Genomic DNA, 12,992 nt, shown 5'->3' with positions numbered 1-12,992 from the left:
GCAATTATGTATCAGGTTATTAAACATTTTATAGCTAAAATTTCTGAAAGCCTACTGTCCCTGTTTGTTTTATGGTTTTGGCTTGTGTAGCTGAACAGTGACCCAGAAGATTTTACAAATACCATAACTTTCAGATTTTCTTTTTTTATTGAAAGCCATGAATTAGATCAAGATTACCGTCTGAGTGTAGAAGCATGTATGTCTCACAGTTAACCATTTAAATGGATAATTTAACATTTCAGCTTTTAATTATCTTTCTCTTAGTTAAATACAAAAAAGTTAATTTGAAAATATTTAATGATCCCTTTTAGATTATGCTGTTTATGTTGTTCCCATTCTGAGGCTTTCCATATTAGGACAGGGAGCAGCTGCATCAAGCAAATGGCGATCTTCTATCCAGTCTTTCAGTAGATCAGTTCTAGTAAAAGTGAGGAAGCTGCGTGAACTGTGTGAACACAATCCAACATCTCTTCAAGATAACAGCAGCCGAAGCTCTTTTGCTGTAAATAACCAAATTATGGAAATGTGCATAATTTGATGCTGTTCAGAAAAGTGTAAAAGGTAACAAGACTATACCATAAACTATGATGTAGATGAGAGAATTAGATGGTTTGTTGGCAGTGAGAGGAGATCTTTATATAATCATTATTCCTTATAAATTTTCAGTTTCATGATTACATCTGATGTTGGCCAGTCTGTATATAAAATATACATAGAAAAACTACAAAGGATTTAATTTCCCTGGCCACTTCCCATACTGTAAATACACAGCTCATTTCTTTCACATGTTAAAAAGTTTTTTTCCCCAAAACTCTAAATAAATTAGGAAGTAAAATACATTTTTAACAGAAAAACTGAATACAGCCTTATAAGAGGTCATTATAAAGGTACAATGCTAAGATGTTTGTTTAAAGGAGCAATATGTAGCATTTTCTGCTCGTCAGCTCATTTACCTGCTGGTAACAAGGTGAGCCTCCAGAGACTGCCAGAGTCACTGCAAATCACCATGTCGTAAGAACATGATCTTATTGTTTGTCTTTTAAATTGTCGTGAAAATGCTACTTATTGTGCTTAAATTTAGATTTCCTATTCATTATGTAATTTTAAATAAAACCGAGGCACACGATACACACATTCATGCTTGTGCATGCAGGCATGCACACATGCACTCTCACTCACACACACACACACACACACACACACACACACACACACACACACTTTGCATTGTCAAGTCCCTGGTTTGGCAGTCGCTGTTTTGTTTTTTCAAGTGAGCTGATAGGACGATGTAGTGTTCCTCTCTGGATTTCTCCATCCTCACCACCATCAGAATCCAGAACTTCATCACATTACATCTGCTCGTTTGTCTCTCACTTTGTTTCGTAGTTTTGTCCGAGCTTTGAAGGCAGCAGAATTGTAAAGATGCTGCAAATACAATTACACACATGTATACATTATCACACATATACCCATTCACATATTTAAACAATCACACACTTGGACCAAATATGAGCACTTCTGCAGTGAGCAATAGGTGATAACCCCACCTGCCATCCTTCCTTTGATCATTTAGTTGACTCATTCAGTCATTTCATTGTCATTTAGCTTCTGGGCCACTGTAACGGTCCCAGAGGCTAAATGTATTAGTTAATTCTATAAAGGTCAAAGGACAAAATGTTACCCTCTCTGTGCGGGAGATCTTGTTGGCTTTAACAGAAGAGTCTAGGATGAGAGGTGCGCCGAGTCCAAAAATATCTCTCAGCAGCGGATTAAACTACACAAAGGCACACACACAGTACGAAAAATTAACAACACTACCAAAGCTGACATTTGAGAGTCCCAGCAACATTATTATATTCCAAAGTATATAAATACATCATACTTTTTGTTATCCCTGACCTAACCTGACCCCATCTGCTCTTTTCTGCCTGGGTTGAATGAGGAGTGTTGGAACACAAGACAAAAATATGCAATGCATTTGAAATTTTTGTAATACGTTTTTGGGATTTTGAAAAAGGTGCCGTGGAGTGTGCATGTGTGCGGTGTTTAAGACTTGTGATTGAGTCTTCCTCACCTGTAGGTGGTGGCTGACTCCAGACTCCAGCACCTCCTTGAAGGCATAGTAAATCCGCCGGCGCATCCACCCATCAATATAGATCACCTCAACCCCAAAACGGATCTTCTCTTCTGAGAAATCCTCATTCTGCATGGAAAAACAAATGTAGATAGGGAGAGAGAAAGAATTATAATAAAGCATCCAGTCGTTTCTTAGCAACAGTGGCTTTAGAAAAAACAAACAAACAAAACAAAACACATACACAACTTTAGTTTTGCACTTACTGTTGTTCACAAGACAGAACAAATAGTCAAAAGATGATCAAGTATTCACAGGTCTCCTAGCAACAGTGCGTTTGAAAACTTCACACTAACAGTTTTTGCACTGCTGTCCACAAACAGGAAAATGTTATTAAACCATATATATATAGCTAAAAAGTAAAGCAGTGAAGTTGTCAGCATCCCTGCATATCCCCGTTTTCCCAGCAACACACTGGTACACTGCTTCACAGCACCCATTTATTTGGTGAACTATAACAAGCTTAACAGAAATCCATCTCCAGGTAAAGAAACATGGATTTGTCCATGACTGCGAGAACAAGGAACTCTCCCAATGACACCACGGTTACCCAACAGTTGAGAAAACCATAGTGGTCTGAAACTAGCCGAGCAATTTAGACCTAGAGACCAATGCCGTCTTCTGTAAGCCTTCTGGACAATTAGCACTGCAGAGAACTAAAGGCAGCCACTTGGGGTCATGGCTCCTCGCTCACCTCGATATAATGCAGCACCTCACGGAAGATGGAGCGCTGTTTCCTGCGGTCGTTTTTGGCCCGGTGTTTGTTGCCGTCTGTCGCCAAGCTCTTCAGACTCTCGCAGAGTGCATCACAGTCCTCACATTCAAATTCCTGCACGCAAACGTACACCAAGTTATGCTCACGCGCACTCTTTAAAGCGTAAAGCAAACACACAGGTAACGAAACATACATGTATAACATTAAATCGCTTGAGGTTTTCATTCTCTTTCTCTACATGTTTTGTGAATGAGACAAAGACAGAGTACAAATAATGGATATGACATGATGCATTGTTGTCACTTTTCTGAGCATATTACAGGAGTAATTAGGGGTTCTAGAACACAAATACAATAACTGGTGTTACACAAGTTTAAACTGCGTAGTAACAAGTAGCTACTGCAATGCTAACCCACTACACAACTGGTTTTTTTTATTATTACATTCTAACTTACATTCTAGCTTAGTTACCTCAGAAAAATACTTAACATGATGCTTATTGTGTAACACAAAAATTTGCTTGAAAATTGTGAATATAGTGTGTGCTTGCTCCACTGTCTCACTTGGTCAATGTCTCGTCCAAGTTCGTAGAGAAGAGCAATGGTCTCTCCCACTGCAATCCTGAAGTTCACCTCACTGCTCTCCAAACAGGCCTGAAGCCTGGGCAAGTGACTGAATGAGAGAAAGTGGGAGGTGCAGATGCAATGATCCAAAGAGGAAAAAAAAAGAAAAAAAAAGAATGGTTTTGTTGGGTTTTAATATTGAATGGAGTGAGTGTTATGAAAACATGTGTGAGATGTACAGGTTAAACCTGTTGAGAAAATTTGTGTGGTTCAGTCCCTGAGAGAGACTCACTAGCTGACTATGCTGTTGATGCGAGAAGCGGGGCAAAGGGTGCAGAGCAGAGCCCAGGCCTGTAGGGCGGCGCTGTGGAGCGCAGGAGTTCCAGCTTTAACAGAGGGCAAGTTACCGTCAGCCAGCGGATACGCACCTACAAACACACTCTCCAAATGTCCCATACACTTCAACAAGTCCTGAGGGATGAAAAGTGAAAGACTTGATTAAAAGGTGCTTCTTACATTAAGTATAAATATTACATGGCTATCTATGCACATGTTTTCTATGGTAATATGATTAACACTTACTTCAGCATCATCTGATGCAGATACATAACAGCACATTCCCAGTGCTCGAGCACACTAGAGAAAGAAGAAAAAAAATTCCAGTGCTGTTTACTTTGAGATTATTCAATTTTGCAATACTGAAGTAAATGTTTGACGAGGGATGCACACATCTTAAAATTTTGGGGTGCTACTCACACTCTGACGTGCTAACATATTGGCACAGCTGTCAGTCAAGATGTAGCTAAGGATGGGGCGGAGCGTATTGAAGCCCTCCTCCCCTTCGGTTCCACCTCCCAGCTGTACACACAGGAGTGCGCACAGGGTAGCTGCTGCAGCCTGTTCCTCCCCCCCACCTGCAGAGGCAGAGAGAGAGATAAAAAATTCTCTCTCTCATATATATATTTTCTTCCTCAAAAGTATCCTCTCTTCTGACTTTAAGAGCTATGCTCGCCACCAAACCGCATCATGGTCCTAGTGCCCACCTTTCTTCAGGCTCCGCTCCAGGCAGTCAGTGATGGTGAGGCGTCTCTCCAGCAGGAAGTCATACAGCACTCTGGAGGAGAAGGCCGAGCGCAAGCTTTCCAGTGCGGCGAGGCGCGTCTTAACACTGCCAGAGAGAGCCTGCTTTACTCTTAAGTCTTTTTTCTTGGGGAGAAAACTATGCTTAAAAGAATGTTGTGTGTCACCTCTTGTCCATCAGGTTGTCAATACACTGTTTAAGTTTGTCCTCTGTCTCCTCCTGAGCAGTCTGTTCATCTACTAACTCACCTGTTCAGCAAAACACAGGAATAGAGCAAGATACACATGTTGCACTCCTTTTATACATCTAAGGGTGTGTGTGTGTGTGTGTGTGTGTGTCTTGTGACAGAGGCTGGTCTTTGTGTGTGTATTTTCAGTGTTTTAAAACTGAGTGCACATTAGCCCTTGAGGACAAAACATACTATATAGCATTTTTTTCCCAGGACACCTGAGTCTACTACTCGCTTGTGTGTGTACCTGTTCCTTCATCCAGAACTGAGGCACTCTCACTGGCACTGCTACAGTGACTGAGCACATCAGATGCCAAATCATCATCACTCGCTCCAGACTCCCCTCTGCCTCCATTCTTTCCTGAGCAAGAGAGAGAAAGAATCAAGGGATAAAAGGGGATGAAGTGTAAGAAAGATTAAATGAAGAGGCTGCAAAAATAACAGGATGAATGTGCATGTTTACACTCCTAAATGCGCAATGACATGCATTGCTTACTAATGCTACTATAATGTACTTGTTGCTTTCTGCTTAGCTTCATGAGTTCCCAGCAGAAGTGTGCCATTTAATCTAAAGTGTACTCAGAGTCCTACAACGTGAATTAAAAACAAAAACGCATTAAACAGAGCATGAATTTAAGAGACAAACAGGTAACAATCTCCATATTATGATATTTTGGATATCTCAGGTCATGACCTATTTGACCCCTGACAACAGCACGCACGCACACACACACACACGGTTGCACTGTAACATCTGCACTGTCAGTCACAACACACATGCTCTATAACTACAAAACCACATCAACTGTGCCAGCTAATTCTAAACAAAGCAAAACCACCCACAGCATTGTTTTGTTTATTCTGGTCCCAACCCTAGATACTCTTATTAGTTATACTATAACGAAGTGAGGGTCCCAGAGGAAGTCACATTTGCCATATGTATGGTACAATACATGCACCCAATCTCACACATTCTCATGTGCATAAATATTCACAGAACTCCCCATTCCTAAGCACTCTGACCATGTTGTCTGACCAGACTCAGAGCTCCAAAGTGGAGCATGACACCCCTAGCTGTTGCACCACATACACAATGGGTAAACTGTTCACCAAGGGAGGCCTTTTCAATCACAAAAGAAGCGACAAAGAAGAAAAAGCAGCACAATAAAATAGTGAAAGGGGGCTGGGAGGCATGATATCTAAGGAACAATCAAGCTTTTGATAGAGTCTCTCCTGTAGTTACTGAACAGAGCTGAATCTGTTTCTATGGTTACAAACTCTGGTGGCTTTCTCTAGCCTGCAATGGTTTGATATGAAATCTGAAGGTGCTGTAAAAATCTTATGTAAATGTGTATCTTCCAAGAAATTCTTTCCTTAATTTTTATGACCAAATATAAGTGGGCTTGTCAGGTACCAAAATCTAGAGGCTGAAAGGGTTTGCCAGATAGGATTACTTGGAAAATAAATCAGTTACGAAACACAGGCACTGAAGTGATGAACAAACTAACTGCTCAGAGTGCCATTTGTCCCTTGACACGATCCAAAAAACATTCAGCTTACACACACATGCATGAAGCTTCCATCAAAGCTCATGATTTCAAAGGAAATAAAGAAAACATCAAATATCTTCAGTCTGATCAGGTTTGAGAAGGTTTTCAGAGTGAGAAAGTAGTGTGCACAATTGTGATGTGAAAACAACACAGGCTGCTTGGAACTGAAACCAAGTTTGCAGGCATGAGCTCAGACACATGACACATTCACATTCCAAGGCACAGCAAGGATCAGTCTGGAGCACCAGTGATGTTAGTGTCACATAGATGGCATGACATAAATAAGCCTGGAATAGCTGGCTAAGTGATGCAATGGGAATGAAAGCCAGTGTTCTCACTGTGAGGACCATGCACAGAGTTTTACTGAATACAGGACAGCTGCCATTAACTCTCATTTGGTACACGCGTTGCAATTACTCCAGGTGTTTAATCACAATCTTCTTATGAAGGTATTGATCAGTTGAATTAAACACAAAAGATTAGAGTTGAGAGTACACCTACAGAGAGATCTGCACAATGAAAGTTAGAGACTAAATGATGTAGACAAGAACCCAATTTAATAATGAATTTCAAAGGAGGAAGATTCCTCCTTTATTAGAGCTCATTGTCAGACAGGTCAGTCTGCTTATTCCACTGTCCAGAATTTTGGATATTTCAACTGCCATCTTGTTTTCACCTGTCCAAGCTTTTCTGAAAGGTGTAGGGCAGCAGACAGGAAAAAGTGCTTCTCAAATCTAGAGCCTGTGCTGCCTTAATGAATCAACATATCTTTAAAAAATATCCAGGCATATTTACATTAATTTTCTTTATACACAAATGAAGCGACTGAAATGTTTCGCTTGAAGACACGGTCATGGTCAACACAAAACTGCAGGTCAATATTTCCAGACTAGACAGTGGATGATGAACACTCTGTATGTCGCCAGATGGGTGGTTGCAAGTCAGCAAGACAATTAAATGGCTCACAACTATTATGTGCTATTCACTAAAAAGAAAGCAGTTGTAGTGAATTTAAGTGCAAGGTAAAGGGCAGCAGGCACAGAAATGGGCACGGTGAGGATGAGGGGCATGGCTGTGGCAAAGGGCAGTCATGACTTAAACCGTCGGAGGTCATGCTACCTGGACGTGATAGTGCAGTCTTGGCTGACAGCTGCAACTGAAGAACTTCCTGTCGAAGAGAGCCTATTACAAGGCAAGGAGAATAAGGAAACATTCAGGTGAAACTCAGACTCTAAACTCCAAGCTCAGGGCAAAAATAGTTTTAGACAATGATACTGATAATGATTTTTTGCCTTTATAATCCTCGATCAACAACATTAATCCAGATGTTAATTCATCCTGATGAAGGCAAGGTTACTATGCTTCTCACAGATCTAAGATCAGATAATCCCCAAGATACAACTACACTTATGATAATTACACTGTATTAGTGTGTCAGGTACAGTACTAAGCCATGTTAAGAAGTTTGAGGAATAGGTGCAGTTAGTGGCCTAACTCATTCACTTTAAAGGATCTGCTTATACTGTTAATCCACACGATGATCCCTAGAGAAGAGCAGCATTATTTGAGCTCTATGATGCATCATATTATTGATTAATAATTATTGTTACACTCTGTATTTTTCATAACCTGTCCTATGGAGACGTGTACAGTTCAAGTTCAAAAAATAAAAATCTTGCCCAGGATTTTGTTCCGACTGTATGATTTGTAATTTTGATTTGAATTATCCCCCATGTCATGCAGTTATGTCTGTTATCGTGCTGCTGTGACAACCCTTTTTTTAATTGACATCAAAATTTACAGAAAAAACACACCCTTCTACAATATAATATAATCACTGCTAGAGGGTTAATTTCTTATGTACCACTTCCAACTACAAGTGTAACATCTCTTACCATTGTGTATTAATCCATATCATATCCTATACTGTTTAAAAAACAAAACAAAAAACAAAACTGACATGAATTTTCGAGCCCTTTAACCTCATTTCGATAGCTAGTGTGCAAAATTATTTTAACCTCACCTCTATTATTTCAGATAACATGTAAAATATGTAAAAATAAAGATATGTATATTTAGCATATTTCCATTGTCTCATAAGCAAGAATTCATTTGATAAACATCACCCAATAGAAAAATGTCCCCTTAAGCAAAGTTCTCTCCATCAAAGGCTGTGTCCAACAGGTAATGAGCAAGCAAGCTCCAGCTGCACTATCCAACAAGGAATGTGGATACTAAAAGTCCCTAGAGACTAGTCATTACAAGTAAACTGGAAAGGCACTGAAAATGTAATGCTTAATACTTGCTACTGGTAAGCACCGAATATCTATATAGCGTTTGTAAGTTGAACGCAGTTACCGCAGGGCGCAGTTGGGCAGAAGTTGAAAACGGACACTGTTACAGAGAAATTGTCTGTTGATCTAAATTTTGATATTTTTTATGGCAAGTGTTTATATTACCCACATTAGCAAGGCTGTTTGTTCTTTTGTAGAGTGCCTAGTTTCTTCATTGTTTAAATATGTCTATTGTATTTTTAAGTATGTGCGAAAAGTCAGTACATTTGCACTTGTTCAATTACTCACAACTCAAAATATCAATAAATAGATCAATAATTAACTGTTAAATGATTCCTTTCAGTCTCTCATAACTACTCTTTTTAAAACAAACTTAACTAATAACTAACTAGCTAATAATAAAACCAAACTACGTTGGAATCTGTCCCATTACCAAGTAAATAAGTCGTTTGCATCATTTGTTGGTTACACGTGTAACTACTGTGAATGTAACCAAGACATCTGACCAAGGCTTTCTAAAAATACTGGTATGTTAGGTTAGCAGGCTAGCTGTGCATTTTGCCTCCTAGCTATATCACAAAGCAGTAAAATTCGACCGTCGGTGTCCCCAATGCCAGTAAATGTGTGTAAATGTAGAATATGGAATACATGTAAATTGATGCTGCTAGACTAAATTTGCTAACATACAAGGTAGCTAGGATGTCTAGCTACGTTGACACATTTTGCAACGGAATTTACCAGCAAGCTAATTATCTTAGATAGGATTGCTATCCAGGACACTCACCCGCTAGTGTTAGCTAACCTAGCCATCATTATTTTGCAAATGAATGAAAAATGACTGGCAACTACCTGTATCGTCATTTATTAATTACTGACAAACTCGGAAACACAGCTAGGGAAGAGAAAACTAGGTTAGCTATCTAACATTAGTGATAACTGTGTAATTAAAACTATTAGCTAGCTAGTTCTATGCTTTGACTTATTACTTTTTTTTTTTTTTTTAAATAAAGCATTTTTAGGCTTGCGAAAGACCACCGTGTGTCATTCATTTCCTGGCCAGCCAGCCAGCCAGCGTTTCTGTGTGACATGTCCCGATTACCGCTGGGCTAAAAACCTCCACAAGATAAACTTACCCTTGGTCGAACTGCCACCTCGTTCACGTTTCCCTTTTTTGCACCGTGGCATTGCCGTCTGTCAGCGGATCCCAGAAAAGCTAAGGCAGGTTACAGCAAGACACTTTTTATGGGGCTTCCACTAGCTCTCTGCAAGGCTAGTTAGATTAAAAACAACCTTCGCCCGACAGTCAACAAGTTGTCAATCCTAAAACCTAAAAAAGTCGTCCAAAATTTGTGAAAGAACAGATGGCTATCTATCATCTAGCATAGCTAAGATAACGCTAACTACCCCACGTTAAATCTCGCTACTGTCTCGACTTCAGCACCACGTTTTGGCACCATTAATCTCTCCCACGCCAAAGAATGCAGGATTTGGTGATTCTTTTTAGGGTGTATTATCTGTGCTTGTCTCCAGGTAAACGATATCTAATGCCAGGTTGAGATGGTAGATATTTTTCGAAGTGTTTTGGACGGAGTATTGTGCACGTTGTAACTGCAGATTCCACCATTTTCTCCTCAGTAACCGCTTTCAGAACCGGCTCCTCCTCGCGGAACACGCCTCGTGAAGGCTTATGGGTAATGGCGTTTCTTTAACGTGCATACGGGAGAAAAAACAGAGATGACAAACTACTACTCCCACAATTCCGAGCAACGATCAGCTATTTAGAAACGTTTGGGCTATGACATAATCTTCAAAAACGAGTAGTCTCTCCAGAGACGTTTACTGCGCTCAGACTCACTTTTAAAATTATTTGATGAACACTATTCAAGAATAATAAATGTTATCTGACGGAGGAGTGATCTTGTCCATATTCTCCCTAACTTTTTGGGGGAAATATTTGTGTCCATCGAGTGGCAAAAAACGTACACGTGACCTCTTTGCAGAAGGCGGACTGAAATCATGCAGAGAAAGGTGCCGTTATACGGTCCTGTAGGCCAGTTAAGCGCTACGTAAACTACACTGCAATCTATAAACGGTAGTTTACAATGAGACTCTCTAGTGACTCTCACTAGAGTAAGCCCGATTACTCTAGATCTTAGGAAGGGGTATTTAACTAATACTTTAGTTATTTTAGTTAGCGTTAAATACATACCAGTCTTCCGTTTTCCGTTAAGTCCTGAATCCAAGATCTCCACGGAGTGTGACGTCCACCCGAAGTACTAATCCAGACCCCACTTGAGTTTTTGGTTCTCGGGGATTGGTGCGTGGGGGGCTGAATAAGATTAATCACAGGTTAAAACTAAGCAGCAGCCAGGAGGTCAGTTCCTGACGCCTGAAATTAGTGTGGAAGCTCAATAAACATTCAGGTTTCTGGCTCTAGCAGCATCCGTAGTTGTCTATGGTACACAGTCCCAGGTTACCAAATAGGCACTGATGTATGGGCCCCAAGCCTTTTAGGGGCCCAGCAACAACAGATAAAGAACAAAACAAACCACATACACACACACAAACATATTAGGAGATAATTTGCAAAGGGTCCACAAGATTTCGACTGCTTAGAGGCCTCCACAGGGTTTAATCTGGCACTGTTGATTTCCTTTATGAAGCCACTGCAAAGCCTTTGTATCAAACTGTATTTAAACACCATGCTGTCATGACCCATGCAAACTCCCATTCATCAAATACTGATTTTGATTTTAGCCATATGGAATTTTAACATACTTTGTGTACATTAATTATCAGAATCAAATCCATTTCAATTAGTGTTAATGTAAACATTACAATTTTATTTTTATTAATATCCTAAAATATACAGAAATGTATTCTTTATTACAGCATTTCTCAGTTTTTACTATATATTTGGGCCCATTAGTTTAGCTTCACAGTCTAAGATAAGAGAGGACTTGCAAAATAAGCCTGTTTGTCAATGTTTGTTAGTGTTAAACTTATAAACTATATTCTGACAAGAAGACTGACATGTATATAAACCAATGTAAGCTAATTTACTGCAGACAAACATTCTAAGAACAATGGCACTTAGTTACAGGGTACTAAGTTACACACATTCTTGATAGTAGCTTTAGAAAATGTTGTCATGGTCATTAGTTTGGTTATTCAGTATAAATCTAACTAGTAGTTGATCCCTGCATTGCATAAATGGAACTGCAGTACGACAACTGGAGGGTGTCCTTCAAAACAGATGTCATTCCCACACATACACAGACTGTTACATAACCATGTACAAATATAACCATGTGCAAACAAGCTAGAACAAATATAACACAAACATAAAAACAGCAGTGGTTGATGTTTGATGTATGTGATGGCATGGTGTGTGTCATAGAATATAAAGAACAACAAATCACTCCCCGACAAGCTGGAATGTATAAAGTTGACAGACTCCAGAAATAATTTCCACACGTGGTCACAATGTGTGTTTAAAATAAAACAGAAATTCTCCAATTTGTATTCTCAAATTAGAAATTATTTTACCCTGTAGTGCAGTGCATGTGATTTCAAGTGATGTATGGTATCAGGTCTGAAACTGATCAAAGATAGGCTTATTAGCCAGTGTGTTGGCTTATGACATGAGATGTATTGGGAAGTCAATGACTGTTCTAATATCCAGTGTAATAGTTCGTGGGCACAAATGGCATTTTGCTGATCACTGCTGGTACAAACTTCTTTCTAACCTCTACCTGAATGTGTGTGCCCAATTTACTAAAGCTCGTCTCCACATAACCCATGGCAACATTTTGCTTAAGGCAGGGGGAGGGGCATCCGCTGGTGATCTCACCTGAAAAGGAGGAAGTAATGAGAGAAATCTGAATAAGAGATTGTGAAATAATGCACAATTCTAAGGTTCTTAAATCTAACATGACTACATTCATCTGTACACACTTGTTCAACCAGTATCCCGTACAACATTCAAAAATGTTTTACAAAAAATTTTCAAATAAGTAATTTATCATGAACTATGCTTCTCTAGCTATGTATATAATGATGCACTCCTCAAGAGGTCTCCTGGCCAACTGTTAAATCATGAAAATTTACAATAGTGCTCATTTTATTTACAGGCTTTCTCTCACAGCTGTAACAACAATAGTTGTACCTGAAGTAATAGGTGTCCTACCAACACCTGTCATGTCAACACACAAAATAGTTGCCTGGGGCAGGGGAAATCCTTTAAATTTATGCATGCAAATCATGTGTGTTACCTATAATTCTTCCATCAAGACTGAGTATGGGGGTGTGCTGTCTGATAGGGGGGCCAGTGGAGATCAGTCCCACTCTCTTCCGCTGAGTCTTTGCTTTAATCTGGGGGATGATGATATCGGCCCCTGGAAAATCTCTTGCCTGCCTACGACGC

At 39.7% G+C, this 12,992-nt stretch overlaps 2 protein-coding genes across 6 annotated transcripts in view; both read right to left on the bottom strand.

Moving 5' to 3' along the window:
- Positions 1 to 128: 128 nt before the first annotated feature.
- On the bottom strand, positions 129 to 10,228 carry ifrd2 (interferon-related developmental regulator 2). Of its 2 annotated transcripts, XM_027007651.3 has the most exons (13): positions 9,700 to 10,228; positions 7,392 to 7,454; positions 4,970 to 5,083; positions 4,660 to 4,741; positions 4,456 to 4,580; positions 4,169 to 4,326; positions 3,995 to 4,048; positions 3,705 to 3,883; positions 3,413 to 3,521; positions 2,829 to 2,963; positions 2,075 to 2,203; positions 1,682 to 1,774; positions 129 to 1,425 (listed from the first exon to the last, which is right to left on the bottom strand). In XM_027007651.3, the coding sequence occupies exons 1-13, from the start codon at positions 9,749 to 9,751 to the stop codon at positions 1,345 to 1,347; spliced, it is 1,374 nt and encodes a 457-aa protein (XP_026863452.2). In that variant the 5' UTR covers positions 9,752 to 10,228; the 3' UTR covers positions 129 to 1,344. The 2 variants fall into 2 exon arrangements, with proteins under 2 accessions (XP_026863452.2, XP_026863454.2); XM_027007653.3 differs by lacking the exon at positions 7,392 to 7,454.
- Positions 10,229 to 11,386: 1,158 nt separating this feature from the next.
- Positions 11,387 to 12,992, bottom strand: part of amt (aminomethyltransferase) — an 8,049-nt gene continuing 6,443 nt past the window's right edge. For all 4 annotated transcript variants that reach the window (XM_027007595.3, XM_027007596.3, XM_081707294.1 and 1 more), the window contains exons 8-9: positions 12,841 to 12,992; positions 11,387 to 12,419 (exon numbers count right to left, since the gene is read on the bottom strand). The exon at positions 12,841 to 12,992 is cut by the window's right edge and continues 4 nt beyond it. In XM_027007595.3, the coding sequence (XP_026863396.2) occupies positions 12,241 to 12,419; positions 12,841 to 12,992 (331 nt within the window). In that variant the 3' untranslated portion in view covers positions 11,387 to 12,240. The remainder of the gene's footprint in view (positions 12,420 to 12,840) is intronic.

This window comes from Electrophorus electricus, chromosome 25 (assembly GCF_041902795.1).
Source record: "Electrophorus electricus isolate QZ-2024a chromosome 25, ASM4190279v1, whole genome shotgun sequence".
Taxonomy (NCBI): domain Eukaryota; kingdom Metazoa; phylum Chordata; class Actinopteri; order Gymnotiformes; family Gymnotidae; genus Electrophorus; species Electrophorus electricus.
The sequence above is the reverse complement of the archived record's forward strand: the minus strand, read 5'-3'. Positions and strand labels throughout refer to the sequence as shown.

What these genes read in the sequence shown, in the direction of transcription:
- ifrd2 (XM_027007651.3), bottom strand. Translation starts at nt 9,751, where the DNA reads ATGCCACGGTGCAAAAAAGGGAAACGTGAACGAGGTGGCAGTTCGACC. An exon ending in AGGTGGCAGTTCGACCAAGG is followed by an intron (nt 7,455 to 9,699) that starts GTAAGTTTATCT and finishes GCCTTGTAATAG; the next exon opens with GCTCTCTTCGACAGGAAGTT. An exon ending in AGTTCTGGATGAAGGAACAG is followed by an intron (nt 4,742 to 4,969) that starts GTACACACACAA and finishes TTTGCTGAACAG; the next exon opens with GTGAGTTAGTAGATGAACAG.